Here is a 13,839-nt window from a genome sequence, read left to right on the forward strand (position 1 = left end):
GAACTACGCAGGGCGGGAATATTGAGACAGGTGTGCCATTTAGTTTACAAAAGGAGGAAAAGATAAAGAAAAGACAAATTTTTGAAACAATAGACTTTGTTTCGGGAAAAAACCTGGACGCTGCCATTGCCGATCACTAGGTAGATACTTTTCGATTGTTCCGGTTACGCCAGTGCTTCCACTTGGATAATCTCATTTCTCCCTCTGTCGGTTCTAATAAATCCCTTTTTATCCCTTTCACAAATTATTGAACTAAAACAATAAGATTTTTAGGCCTAATATAAAGAAAACAAATTCTTAAAAATATTTTAAAATCTATGACACACTTCCGAATCCCAGTTAATTTCATTCTTGGATTCCAATAAAGGTAGAGTCGCAGTATTTGAAGTACTAGACCAAAATATTTCTAGGGAAAAATATTAAAATTCCCAAAATCCTTTATTTTCGAAAAATCCCTAATTTTCCCTTTTTCCCTCTGTTCCAAAATAAAATCCCTTTTAGGTTGGAAAATCCCTAAAAAGGGATAAAATCCCTCAAAGTGGAATCACTAGGTTACGCTAAATTGAACTATTTCCTTGTTCTGGTGGAGATAATAGGCCTTCTATAAAGTAACATTGGCCTTATTGTTTTGATGTTGCTGCTGCGTCACGGTTGACGTATCGAAGACGTTTAACTACGAAAAGCCCTGGACATAGGAGTATATTCGACGAGGCTTCTGTTTTGAAGTATAAACTGAACTGAACTTCTACGTATTTCGTGACGAATGAGCTACATTAAAACAAGTTCAGCAAGCGTAGCTTATTTTACCGTGAACTATTCGTCAAGTTCAGAGCGTGTTTCTTAATTGGTCCAAGGTCCGAGTATTGGGGCTATAAATTTTATTCCTTCTCAAAAGCGGGACTAAAACCATCCGCGCTTATTCATACTTTAACTGGTAAAATGGCCGCAGGCAGCTGTTTTGATAAAACGTGTTTACCCTGACTCGACCTATTCGTTACCACAGAATCGGAGTAAAATGATGTCATAGGGTTACGCTCATAGATATAAGTAATGTATATAAAGGTCTAGATAAATTTCGGGGCGTCTAAGCCTAACATAAAATACGGAATTGACACCTAGCAGACGCCGAGGAAGGCACGTGACCAAGAGCGCGAGCTCTCTTAGCTTTTAGTACTAAGTGCTTGACCTTTCCGCAGGCCGTAGTCTTTAGACACCATCTGTTGGTGACTTTTAGTATAATTTTAAAGCTGGAAACAATGGCTCTCGCGACGATAGCACGAGCTTTCTTACCGATAGATAGCGCCTTATAAGGATAGCCTGCAGAAATTACGTGTTTCTGCTAGCTGTCACCTTCGTATTGACTCCCTTTGAAATATTTTATCTAGACCTTTATATACGTTTCATATATCTATGGTTACGCTTCTTACCCTACTTCGAAATCCCAGAACAAGCTAAAAGTATTCTATTGTCTCTCACCTATAGTAGCAGTGTTCGTAGGTATAGTCATTTTCGAAATTTCCTCCCATGAGTACGAAATTATCAATGGCATTTTTAAATTAAACTTTTGTATACAAAGAAATACTGATATCTCAATTTTGCGATAATATTCAATTTATAATATTGTTATACTTGGAATATTGGTTAAAAGGTAAAATTATATTCGGCTAGTTCCATTGCAAACTCCCGCGAAATCTTCGGCGGGACATTCGTATTCTAAATTTGGAAGTTTCAATATTTTAAAACGCGAAACATTGTTAAAGGTATCGTTGTTGAAATATATTTTAACGATGTCTTCGCCGTTAATTTCGTGAAGCTCGAAAATCAGAGTAGCGCCGTAATTCGGAAAATCCGGCTCAATGCCCAAGAGCTTCATAAGAGAGTGCATAAAGATGTCGCTCTTAAATAACCAAATAAATAAAACGCATTATTTCAACCATTTAAGCACCGAGAATAGTTCATAAAAAAGGTTTACCGTGAAGTACAAAAGAGTCTTTTTGGTGTCCGATTGTTTGAAAACTTTAGAAGTATTCTCAGCTTTCTGGTTTGAAATAGCGGCCGAAATATGGCTAAGTACGCTATCACGCAACCCTCCTGTAAATTAATAACTATTTAAACTTGGATATTTAAAACGCTTACTCCATGGTGGAAAAAAGTTAGGAGCCGTGATGTAAAATAATTTTAACAACACCGCTTGAGAACGAGGGCTGACATATCAAAAGTGGTCGACACCGTGACTTTTTCACCGGCAATGACGTCAAAGCAGGAGTCAAGCTGGCATCAAGGTGTCGCTTTAAAATTATCTTTACAACAAAACTTCTTACTTTAGTCTCTTTAACGCCACATCCTTGATAAAACGTACAAGTCGTACCTCCGAATTTTTCGGCCCTTTGACCGTCGCTCAAGTATTCCATGCAGTGGGTTATCACCTGTTGGACATCCGGAAGAACGGATAATATCTGCGGAGGTACGCTCATGCCACTTCCTATCTGATAAAACAAATGATAAAACAAAATAATAATATTAGTGGTAAGATTAACATTTGAAACGAGTACCGCTTGCCTCAGTCAACACAACATCGCATATTGGTCCTAATTCACGCATGGTTTCGATTGAAATCTTCGAAGCCGCGGAGATTCGCTTTACATTTTCCTAATTAATAGTCAAAATTATTAATTATTTAACCTTAAAGTCAAACTAATTATCTTTAGTGAATCACTTGAATTTTCTCCGAAATTGGTGCAGCGAACAACTCATCGTACACCTCGTGTGTTTGTGGATGCATAAGAACCTACAAATATAGTTGGTTTTCGTTAGTTCATCCACACCCTAAATGGCCAATCAGTACGAATACCTTGTCGTGATCGATAGATTCCGAGTGAACGGGTATGGGCTGCCAATTCATTTCAGGATCTACTTGATGATGAACGTCTTTTGGTGGGAACATGGCGGCCAAGACGCAACTGGCACTGTCTAAACATCGGTCAAAATTGCTGCTCCTGGCGCGTACCTTGAGTCAAAAGCGGTAAATACAACGGGACAGGTGGGATGCCGCGATCTGATTACCGATCGGATGTCATCGTCTAAGAAAGTTTCGTATCGTTCCTTGAGATGTTTTCCGATGTTGAACATTTGAATTCGTCCTTGCTGAAAGTAGATTAACGAATTGTAACCTTATCACTTTGAAGGGACGTGCAAACCACAGAGGCAGCGAAGGCGACTTGCGGATATTAAGGCGGATGGCGCTATATTTCCTAAGCTCGAAGCTTATTATAGTAGCCTAAAAGGGTCTCTGGTGTGAATGCGAAGTGCGAATTTTACTATGTAATTAAGGTTTTGTAACGTTCATAAAGTGTTTTTTTAAAAACTTCCTTATTAATAATTTCCTAAACATCGCCAAAAGTTGTATTTTTAGGCTTCCTTTTGGGCTGTTTCAGAAATATTTACCGTTATTGGGTGAAAAATTGGGCTACTTTCTAAATTTGCTTAGGCGAAATTTGGGGCTAGTTTAAAATTCGTGGTTTTTTGTTGAGCTGGAAATTAGGCTAGATTTACGACAAATTGGGCTTCACACTCCATAGATTTTCCCTGTGTAATAATCAGCTAGGCTAATACCCAAGGCACCACCTGAGGCCTAAGTCATCAAGCGACTTTTGAAGCCATTAATTCAGGTGGCCGGGTTACAATGCGTAGGAGGGTGGTGGCCAGCCCTTCAAGCCACGCGAGCCAAAAGCTCCCTACACTAACTATATTACTGATCTCGTAAAAACATTGGCCAGCCCCTGTCACTACGAATGAAGGGGTTATAATTACTTACCTTAGTCAGCTGAGCCGGTCCTAATTGAACCAAATCTTCGAAGTTGGGGTCATCCGGATAGGACTTGCCGACCAATCCCGGGGACCTAATTCCATGACGACAAATCTATATAGGTAATACGATATATTTATTACTTTTATGAAACATGGTTATGATTGTATTACTATGAGTGTTGAAATACTTACGATCTGCAAAAGCTTAAGAGACCCCATAAATAATATTAACGCTGAAGATTTGTGTGAACTTTTTTCCTTGTAGTAGCTATAAAGTCTGTTTTGCAGTTTGATCGATAAAATTTTTCGATTTAATCTTCCCAACACATAATGAAAATGATAAAGTTGTCGTGATAAACGTATAGTTTCGCGATATCAGCTTGACTGAAGGGGAAATAAATTTCAGTTATTAGTCAAGGACGCGGGGAAAAAACTAGCGTATGCCGTTTTTATAACTATCTCGGGTCTTTGCGATTTTACTGTTAAAATTATATATACCTAACTTATTTCTACAACACAAGAAACAGACAAACATACGTATGCCTCTTTATAATATTTTCATACCAAAAAAATTAAATGAGACCTTGTTTCCCAAGGAACGTAGAACTAGTGGACCGTGAAAAGAAAATTCTTATATACCTTGCGCTTTTGAAAACGTTACCATGGATACCAAATCTCGTGATCGCCAGGCACGAGCTGAGTTTTCAAAACCAAAAACACACAAGTAATTCGCCTGTTTCCAAATTCCGCTAAACTAACATCCGTTCTTTAAAGTTGATAACGCATTTTTCGCCACGGAGCTGGAAGTGACGTAATTTACATCATATACATCGAAAGAGGTTTCATTAAATAAAATACTTGTGAGTAATTATGTTACATATGGTCTCATCATAACTAACATAATGGAATTATTACCGACACAAAATGTGCAACAAAAACTTTACAAAATTAGGAATTAACCTTTTTAATTTACATAAAATGAAACGCGAAAAGTTTGTTATTTATAAAACACAAGACGCTTAGCATACGAAATTTTTGCAGTTTCTCACCTTCTCACTTTGGTAGCTAGGTTGCTCTATTTAAACTGAAAATGTTAATTGACTAACAAAAGACAAACAAATTATTACAAAGTGATTTCCTTAAAAAACTGGTAAAAGCATAAGTGTATATTATTGAAATAATATTATAGACTTATGTTAAAAGTAAGTAAAAGAATGAAACTGAATTACGAAATGCACAAAACACGAACCAAATTCAATAAAAACACATCGTACAAATATCAATAAAAACCAGCCCATTGAATTCCCGCTGAAATTTTTAAATTAGCTGTTTTTGTAAGCAGACGAAAGAGTCGTATTTGAGCGCCTTCTGTTGATGACGCTACAAGTCGAAACCAATATTTCGCATTGTCATTTTTGAAAGATGGCTACGTTCTTTGGTGAAGTCCTGCCGATTTATTCTCGAGCTGTGGAAGACGAAGAAGATGACACTGAAAATTATTTACAAGAAGTTAAAATCGTATCTAAAACCAATGGTGTCGTGATGCCGCCAAAGGTAGACAATGTCGTGATTGCTGTGGGTCGAACTTCTTCCCTGTTTGGTAAGGGTAATATCTTGGATCTAGATAAATCATTGAAAAAGGAACCCATATTCGTGGTTGTTAAAGAGCTGCAAAAAGATGACGATTATTTCGTGAGTGGGCTTAACTACAGTAAAGAGAATTCGGTAATAGCGCACGCCTATCTTCACCCTTCCATAAACAACACCGTTGTTTTAATCTTTGAGAACTATGTGAAACCAGAAGCTACTTTCAGCACAGTAAACCAAGTATTCCAGCATTGTAACGTATCAAAAGACAGCTCAGTATTTATAATAACATCAGAGAACTGGACCACCTTCAAAGCCACTCAACAACTGGAGTACGAAAACTTCCCAGTAATTAGGACTCTGTCATCCACAAATTTCCCAGTTTCATCTTCAGCATCGCAAATACCCTTGGAACCACCCAATTTTTTAGCTGGCATTTCCGCAGCATTTTTAACAGATTGTGAAATTAGTGAAATTCCAACATTGGCTATCATCTGCTATGAAAATGAAAGCACATCATCCGCTTTAGAAGCACTCAGACAACAGTTCCTCACATGCACAGTTTTGAAGAAATTTCTCTGTAATCCAGAAAAAATTAAAATTTCAGTCGATGTAATTGATCATGGAAATTTATATGTTTAATATAAATATTTGTATTCTCCTGTTATTAAGAAATAAATTCATTTTTGTGCTTTTCCTTTCTTGTTTGTATATAATAAATGCTAGCCATAAATTATCCCTAGAGCTACCGAATAAGTAATTTCAGTCAGAAAATGATTTATGACTCCTAAGGTCCTAACCTAGAAAAATAATTTTAGCAACACAGAACGTTTCAATCTACCATTTTTTATCCCCTTGGCTGTAGATAAGAGAGGACACTTTTTACACGAACGTTGTGCTAACGAGTCTAACGAACAGGGGCATAAGGAAAAATGGAAATTTTAAAACCATCAAAATTAAACTTCGTTTTTGAACCTCGAAAAATTGAAAACGAGGAAATTATGGAATCGCAGGGACTTAAGGAGTATTGCGCCGAAATTTTCAAACAATCCCAAGTTAATGGCATATCTCAGATAGCTTCGGCAAAAAATATTATAGGAAAGATCTTGAGAACCATCGTCTTTCTGGGCTGTTTAACAGGGTTTCTTTACCAAGCCATTTCGTTTCTCAACCACTTTCAAGAACACCCGAGCGTCCTCAACGTCGAGATGGAATTCGCCGATTTTTTAGACTTTCCAACCATTAGTATTTGTCAAAATAACAGGTAAACTAATTCTCATTTTATTAAAATAACTTTAATAATTACAATATTAATCGTAGATTAAGGCGTTCTTCGCTTTGCCCAAGGAACCGGGACTTCTGCACGGAGCACTTGCAATGTGACGGGATAATTGTAAGAGCCGAAAAGCCGTGAACTGTAATTAACTTTTAGTTCATTATAAAATCTAATTCCTCGCAGGAAGATTATGTAATTAAGAAATTCGTGACAACCCACTCGCCTCACGAAGTCATGGAACTGTCCCCGAAACCAGAACAATTCATTCGATGCCGGACCCAGGGATTTAGCGTTAGTTCCGAGCCGATTGGTCATATTTGCGAGTAAAGCGTATTTCTAATAATCTTAAAGCAGAAAACTATATGCGTATACGCTTGGAATGTTTAAGGATCCATTGGCATCGAGATGGGAATGCGTCTGAAGAAACGGGCGGAGCTTAAACTACGTCGAATGTAAGACGTGGCGCGTATTTTCAAAATCATTGACTGGCCGCCGTCGCGAGCGAAAATCCGTTGTAAACCACGCCCCGACGCCCATTTTTACGAAAATCATGGGTCTATCATAATTTTGTATCATATGTATACATATATAATTTCCTGCTTAAAACCTTCGAAAACCTTCTTAACAAATTTTGCCTTAAGTACCCTTGAGAGAGTCTACAGCGCTGACTATCCGAGTTGTTTCAGCATTAACGCTCGATGGAACAGTCCCAATGTCAGTACAGTCAAAGTCAAAGAAGGTCAAAGTAATGATGACACACTAGCAACCGTTATCCAATGATATAAAACGATATGGCTTACAACATTTCCCTATAGAATTGATACTGGATTTGAGTTTCCAATCAAATCAGTCCACCGAATGGGAACGGGAAATTGGGGGACGCTTAACCATTGGATCGGCGTTCGACCTTCCCTTCCCTGACGAAGGAATTTTTATCCAACCGGGCTACAAGTACAAAGTTACATTTACTCAAGTAAGTACTCTGTCCGAATGATTCTTTTATGATGGGAAGTACAACAATAACCTTTGAAGGAAACCAAAATAAATTTACCCGCTCCTTATCAAACTAACTGTACCGATTACGTGAAAAAGCGATTGGAATACAACGGGGTTCAACCACTAACTTGGAAGGTACCACGATATCCGATGGTCTAAATTTAACCAAGATGTAATTAACACGCGGTAACAAACAATAGATGTGCGTCCACGAATGCGTCCTGGATAAATCGATGGAAATATGCGGCTGCGTCCATTCTTCAATGCCGGTAACGCAGTTCGACAAGTACCGGTACTGTCAAAGTACCAACGTCTATCAATCTAATTGCTTGGAACGAGACATCCCACCGGCTAGGAGGGAATGCGAACTTCTCTGCAAACAAGAATGCCTGTAAGTCTTGTGACATTGTCCGTAAGACATTAAAAAACAAAGGTTCTAACTGAATGATAACGTTGAAGGGTGAGACTTTACAACGTCAAAGTTTTGAAACAAGACCATCCTACGAAGAGACTCTTGGTAAGAACCTAGCTATAGCCACCAGAGTCAATTTTATAATAGTAAAATAATTACACACTTAACAGTTCTTCAACGATACGTACTGGAAGGAATGGAGGTAAGAATTTCAAAGCTCTAAACACGGTGAAACCTAAAATTAATTTTTGAAATCCGTAGAAGAGAAAACGCTAGCATCGAATTCTTTTTCGAAAGCCGAGAACATCGAATTTTCAATTATCGACCAAAATACGAGGTGGATATTTCATATTTTAGTGTGAGGATAAAGACACTAAAAAGCTTCGTTTCAGAGTGTGGAGTTGTTCAGTTTCATTGGCGGTTACATCGGAATTTGGCTGGGCATATCCTTGGTGGCTTTTTGCGAATTCGTGGAAAACTTAATTAGCCTCTGCCGTTACGGATGTCGCAAAAGAGTCAGAGACCAGTTGCTCGATAAAATCAAGGATTATTTTGCCAAGGCTAACTTGGAATTCAAGTTTTTCAATGAAAATAGAACAAGTCAAAAAGTAAAGTTGCCCATTTGAATTACTTTAAAAGAGTGAACTTTATTTTCTGATACTTCATAAATAAAAACAGAATAATTTGTCACTATTTAGTCAACTTAATTCGGGTATCAAACTGATACAAACATTCGAAAATATGCCTAAAATCATGGGGGGGGGGGGTCAGAATAATGGGGAATCTAAGTTGGTATACATGGTTGAATGCTTTCACGCCATACGCGTCTTTGTTACCAACAAGCATATGTAACATAATCACTCATAAGTATGCCATAAAAGCATTTTCGTTAATGAAACCTTGTTCACGGGATATGACGTAAATTACGTCACTTACAACTCCGTGACGAAATACGTGTCATCAACTTTACTGATGGGAAACGGAAGTTAGTGAGAATTCCTCGCGCGTTTCTGGCTTTGCCCATGTCAAGTTTAGCTCGTGCCTCGCGATCACATGATTTCATTTCCATTGTAACCTTTTCAATAGCGCAAGGATTATGAGCATTTTTGCATTTTTGGATCCGCTCAATGTATGTTCCGCGTGAAACAAGGTATCATTGAATTTTTTGCAATGGAAATATTATACAGAGGCATACTTATGAGTAATTATGTAACATATGCAACAAGTAAAAACAAAAAAAACTGTAGAGCAAAACCAAACATAACACACGAAAAACAAGAGGAAAGTAGTTCGAGATACTGCCCGGTGAGTCTAGCGGAAACATTGTTCGCTCACAGAGCTACCAGTTGCCAATGTAAGTTAGGAGCAACAAACACAGCATCCCACACAAGGAAAACGCAGCTAGCGTTTAAACACGCTAACGCAGTGTTGCGTAAAATTTCATGGAAAAGGGGGAAGGCAGTTTTTCCCTTCCGACGGCAGCAGGTGCTAAAGCGTCTAACCAAAGAAAATTGTACGCAAGAAAACAGACGACTTTTGATGGGTTGTGTTCTCCTTGTCACTGTGGTGTGCTGTGTTTGTTGCTCCTACATGTAAGGATGTCGCAAGTTATCGCGAGTACATCCTGCCAGCCGGCATGGACCACGCTGAGGACCCCTACCAAAGTCGCTTGGAGAGCGCACTTCTTCAGAACATTTAAAAGATGGCGGCGCGTCACCAGATTTGAAGGGTACTCGAAAAGGATATGTGTGGCGTCTTCCACTGCGAGTCCATAGCACTTAAACGGAAAGAAATAACACCGATTTTGTGGGCAGCCATCCGCAACGAAGATGCGCTAGCAGTGTGTCCTCTCGTCACGTTAGCTTAACTCGCATGATGACACTAGAGCCAGGGACGGGCTTAGCCTCCAGGAGAGGCCAATGCGCAGTGAGTGATTGCCAGTCTGTGTTCTACTCTTGATCTCCGCGTGAGTGGACGGGAGGAATAAGTTCACCTTGGGTGGGCGCGGTAGTCTGGTAACTCCTGCCAAGTTGTCCACTGCTTCATTTCCCGGTACGCCGACTAGAGCTGGACACCATAAGAGAGTTATGGGGTGGGGATAACCATCGCAGATATCATGTATGAGGGTGGCTACTGGTTCCTGGGATCGCGAATAGAGTTGAGTGAGAGCGCTCTTTGAGTCCGAGCAAATGACCAGAGCTTCTTGACGATTATTTGACGTGCAAGAGAGCGCCATTTGGATGGCGAAAAGCTCTATCCTATGTATGGGATGCCTGAAGTACACAAATGAGACCGCTCCAGCCCCGCGTGCAGGGTTTACTAAAGACGCACCCACAACCCCGAGATAAACGCGAAATGCTGGACCTACGCCGACACCTACAACATCGCCACCAAAGAATTACTTTCATCCCACCAAAGTGATGTTAATTCTTTACAACAAGCCTTTTATTTTTTGGGCAAATTTTCATTTTTGATTGATTAAATGGATAAAAACTAATTACAATAAAGATTATTATTATTAATTCTACATTATTTGTATTTCACTTATAGATATTTTAATGAATTCACTTAAAAGACGCCTAAAATATGATTTAAACTAGGGATGACAAAATGGGGTATTTTTAATAAATGACGATCCCGACCTTAAAAATGGTAATCCCGACCTAAGGGAAGTTCACCTCGAAAAAATAAATGTACCTAATAATAAAAAAATTATATACACATTGCGATCTTAACTTTGAAAATGGTGATCTCGACCGTCAAATTGAAATATTTTGCACATTATTTCTTGGCGTTTACTCTGTAAATGTAAGCATTGACTGTAATTAATATATTAAAACTCAAGCGTTAAATCCAGGTTCTTTACTATAGAACTTTGGTAGGACTTGAAAAAAAAACACGTCACTCTGGCAACATGCTGCAATTAAAATTAGCGCTAAGAAATTGCATCTTTCTTTTTGGGCCTACCCACTCTAGGGTTGATTAAATATTCTAAAAGAGAAGCCGATACCTTAGAAAATGGTTGGTAAAAAACGTTTTCTAAATTCCATATCGTGCCGTTCACCACCACTTAGTCCGCTGCAATGGGCAACGGTGTGATTGTAATTAAAAAATATAAAAAAATTATAAACATATTTTTCGAGTATTTACTTAATATTTTTTTCTCATGATGAATAGTTGTGCGGAAACAGTAGCTGTTGGGATAGTGTCAAGATAAACCTTTTATTTTAGGAAAATCCAAAACTTACAGTTTTCCTAATAGTAGTATCCGCTGAAGAACGTTACTATAGTGCGCCTTGCCGAATAAAATAAAATGGGGTTTCTAGTGGTTCTATTACTATAGTTAAAATTTATTAAGTCTAAGATAGCAGAGCAGTCAATTATTTTATTTACAATACGGTGAAGAAATTTAATGTCAACTTTAAGTAGAGTGCTAAAAAACGAAATGTGTTGTTTATGTTTTTCAAACTTCGTACAATTAATCAACTGATCAGTGAAAACAAAAAATTCGAAAAACAAGTAACATTACAGTGCCTTTTAACCTATTCTTGGGAGTAGTGATATCAATATTCGAAAAAGCAAATAGCTTTAGAATAATACGCCTCTCGATAGTCTGCCATGGGCATTTACTACGTCAATTACCATTCTAAATGATAAATACAAATTTGATTTCGCTACTGACTCTGTTGCTCTAATTTAGGCTCTTTCCATAAGTTATAAATTTATAAATGTTTGGTCTAACTCTATAATCTGTTTATGTTTAAGTTGCTCTATCATATCATTTGTAGTGTAAATGCCCACTTTGATAAACTCATTAGTTCCTTTAACCCTGAAAATAATGACGGAGGTGTGGTGGGTTTTTATCTAAAAAAAAGTCTAAATTTCGAAAATATTCATGAAGTCAATGTATGATATCAGAGCTGCTAAATATTTACTATCAAATTAAACGGTATTTTTATCTATTTTTTTTATCATCGTTTGAATTAGTATTAGATCACATTGGTCCTTTGGCAAAAAAAAATAATTATTGCGGATTTCAATATTAACTTACTACAACAATACCTCCCAGCGTCTTCTGGACCTCGCAAATAGCTACGGTTTAGATAAATTAATTTTGCAACCTACAAGAATAAAATAAGATTCAGCCACTCTTATTGAGCACTGTTATTCGAACTTCCCGCTTACCGCTACCGTTCTAAATGACGTAGATGCTTCGGATCATTCGCCAATTTTTTTAGAATTTGTACTTCCGATCTCTATCAGGCCCAAATTAAAAATAAGAAATCTCCCACGGTATAACACCACAAACTTCCTAAACAACCTAAAAACTAGACTCTTCTGAAAGAATTCACTAACGTAAACGACGATTTTAATGAGTTTCACGATTTCTTCACGAGAACATACAATGAATCCTTCCCGGATTATGAAGTTACCAAAAGTGACACTCAAAAGTGGATAACTCCTGAAATTATAGTCCAAATTAAAGAGAAAAAAAACTTGAAAATAAATATAACCATAACAAAATGAAGAGAACTACAAAATTTCAAGAGACCACTGTAATAACCCGATAAGAAAAGCCCGCGTTAACTTCTATAAAATTCATTGGTTGCCGCGCAAAATAGTCCTAAAAAATCGTGGAAGCTTATAAACGAATTAATTGGTAAAGGAAAAAAGGAAAATGATACCCCTGTGCAAAATTCACCAAATAATTTTAATTTGTTTTAATCCCCCCTTTCAGCCTGATTCTAACAATAATCCCCGGAAAGATAGCTTATTTAGTGTTAAAAAGATAACCAACTCGATGGTCCTATTAGACACGGATGAAGTCGAAATTGTTAAAATTCTTAATAACCTAAAACTCGACTTTGATGAAATCTCTCCTAAAATTATTAAGTTTTCAGCTCTCCATTTGATTTTTCCCCTTACTTTACTAACTAATATGTCATTTTCCCTTGGTCAATACCTGATCGACTCCAAAAATCAATTATAATCCCAATCTTTAAAAAAGGGGATAAAAATTTTCCCACTAAATATCGACCAATTTCAATACTTTCGATATTTTCCAAAATATTCAACAGATGTTTCTACTGCCGATTACTAAATTTTACGAACAAATTTCAATTGCTATCAAATAAACAATTTGGTTTCAGAGAGGGATTAAATGTTGAATTAGCTAACATCCAGGTTTATAAAAAATATTACAGACTATCTAGATAGCAGTAACTATGCGATAGCGGTTTTTTTAAACTTAAAGAAGGCCTTCGATTCGGTTAACCACAATAGACTACTGGAAAAGCTCCGGATTTCGGGCGTTAGAGGTAGAACCCATGGCTGGATTAAATCCTATTTAAATTCCCGAACTAGTCAAACAAAGTTGAACAATGAAATAAATAAGAAATAAGAAATTAAAATAAGAAATGTCTACTATGGGGTCCCACAGGGTTCTATACTGTCGCCCCGATTATTTAACATTTTTATTAACGACTTAGTAACAATAGACGACAATGATACTCTTATCCTCTACGCCGATGATACTATTTGTGTAAATGGTGGCCCAGATTTAGAAAAACTAATACTAAGTACCAATGTTATCCTAAACAAAATTGATAAATGGTTGCAAAATAATACACTAGACTCTATTGCTAAACAAAGATAAAACTGTATACATAATAATTGCCAACGTTAATAAAAATGGGCCAATCACGTTTAGAGGAAGTTAACGCTTATAAGTATCTCGGTGTTTGGTACGACCCATTCTTGA

The 13,839-nt window shown here is 37.4% G+C and overlaps 3 protein-coding genes across 4 annotated transcripts in view; 2 read left to right on the forward strand and 1 right to left on the reverse strand.

Annotated features, from left to right (window-relative positions):
- Positions 1 to 456: 456 nt before the first annotated feature.
- Positions 457 to 4,520, reverse strand: LOC149932207 (lysosomal acid phosphatase-like). The gene is made up of 10 exons (XM_090156330.1): positions 4,391 to 4,520; positions 4,000 to 4,191; positions 3,815 to 3,919; positions 3,064 to 3,144; positions 2,852 to 3,007; positions 2,717 to 2,788; positions 2,560 to 2,649; positions 2,369 to 2,486; positions 1,973 to 2,091; positions 457 to 1,897 (listed from the first exon to the last, which is right to left on the reverse strand). The coding sequence occupies exons 2-10, from the start codon at positions 4,024 to 4,026 to the stop codon at positions 1,655 to 1,657; spliced, it is 1,011 nt and encodes a 336-aa protein (XP_090012456.1). The 5' UTR covers positions 4,027 to 4,191; positions 4,391 to 4,520; the 3' UTR covers positions 457 to 1,654.
- On the forward strand, positions 4,448 to 6,075 carry LOC149932208 (proteasome assembly chaperone 1-like). 2 transcript variants are annotated; one of them, XM_090156331.1, is made up of 2 exons: positions 4,448 to 4,667; positions 5,150 to 6,075. In XM_090156331.1, exon 2 carries the CDS (start codon positions 5,230 to 5,232, stop codon positions 6,034 to 6,036), a length of 807 nt encoding a protein of 268 aa, XP_090012457.1. In that variant the 5' UTR covers positions 4,448 to 4,667; positions 5,150 to 5,229; the 3' UTR covers positions 6,037 to 6,075. The 2 variants fall into 2 exon arrangements, with proteins under 2 accessions (XP_090012457.1, XP_090012458.1); XM_090156332.1 differs by having other exon boundaries at positions 5,230 to 6,075.
- A 227-nt stretch (positions 6,076 to 6,302) lies between these two features.
- The window catches only part of LOC149932209 (bile acid-sensitive ion channel-like), a 53,623-nt gene continuing 46,086 nt past the window's right edge, over positions 6,303 to 13,839 (forward strand). Inside the window, exons 1-11 of the mRNA XM_090157082.1 lie at positions 6,303 to 6,658; positions 6,715 to 6,787; positions 6,854 to 6,993; positions 7,312 to 7,415; positions 7,486 to 7,643; positions 7,703 to 7,801; positions 7,867 to 8,057; positions 8,126 to 8,183; positions 8,249 to 8,280; positions 8,340 to 8,415; positions 8,471 to 8,686. Coding sequence (XP_090013208.1) covers positions 6,327 to 6,658; positions 6,715 to 6,787; positions 6,854 to 6,993; positions 7,312 to 7,415; positions 7,486 to 7,643; positions 7,703 to 7,801; positions 7,867 to 8,057; positions 8,126 to 8,183; positions 8,249 to 8,280; positions 8,340 to 8,415; positions 8,471 to 8,686 — 1,479 coding nt within the window. The 5' untranslated portion in view covers positions 6,303 to 6,326. The remainder of the gene's footprint in view (positions 6,659 to 6,714; positions 6,788 to 6,853; positions 6,994 to 7,311; positions 7,416 to 7,485; positions 7,644 to 7,702; positions 7,802 to 7,866; positions 8,058 to 8,125; positions 8,184 to 8,248; positions 8,281 to 8,339; positions 8,416 to 8,470; positions 8,687 to 13,839) is intronic.

This window comes from Leiobunum rupestre, chromosome 8, assembly GCF_980474605.1.
Source record: "Leiobunum rupestre chromosome 8, qqLeiRupe1.1.hap1, whole genome shotgun sequence".
NCBI lineage: Eukaryota > Metazoa > Arthropoda > Arachnida > Opiliones > Sclerosomatidae > Leiobunum > Leiobunum rupestre.

Bases quoted from the DNA above. Each gene is read 5' to 3' on its own strand.
- LOC149932207 (XM_090156330.1), bottom strand. From the start codon at position 4,026: ATGGGGTCTCTTAAGCTTTTGCAGATC. The intron at 2,650-2,716 runs GTGATTCACTAA...ACTATTAATTAG, and splicing joins CAATTTCGGAGAAAATTCAA to GAAAATGTAAAGCGAATCTC. The intron at 1,898-1,972 runs GTAAACCTTTTT...TGGTTATTTAAG, and splicing joins AGACTCTTTTGTACTTCACG to AGCGACATCTTTATGCACTC.
- LOC149932208 (XM_090156331.1), top strand. From the start codon at position 5,230: ATGGCTACGTTCTTTGGTGAAGTCCTGCCGATTTATTCTCGAGCTGTG.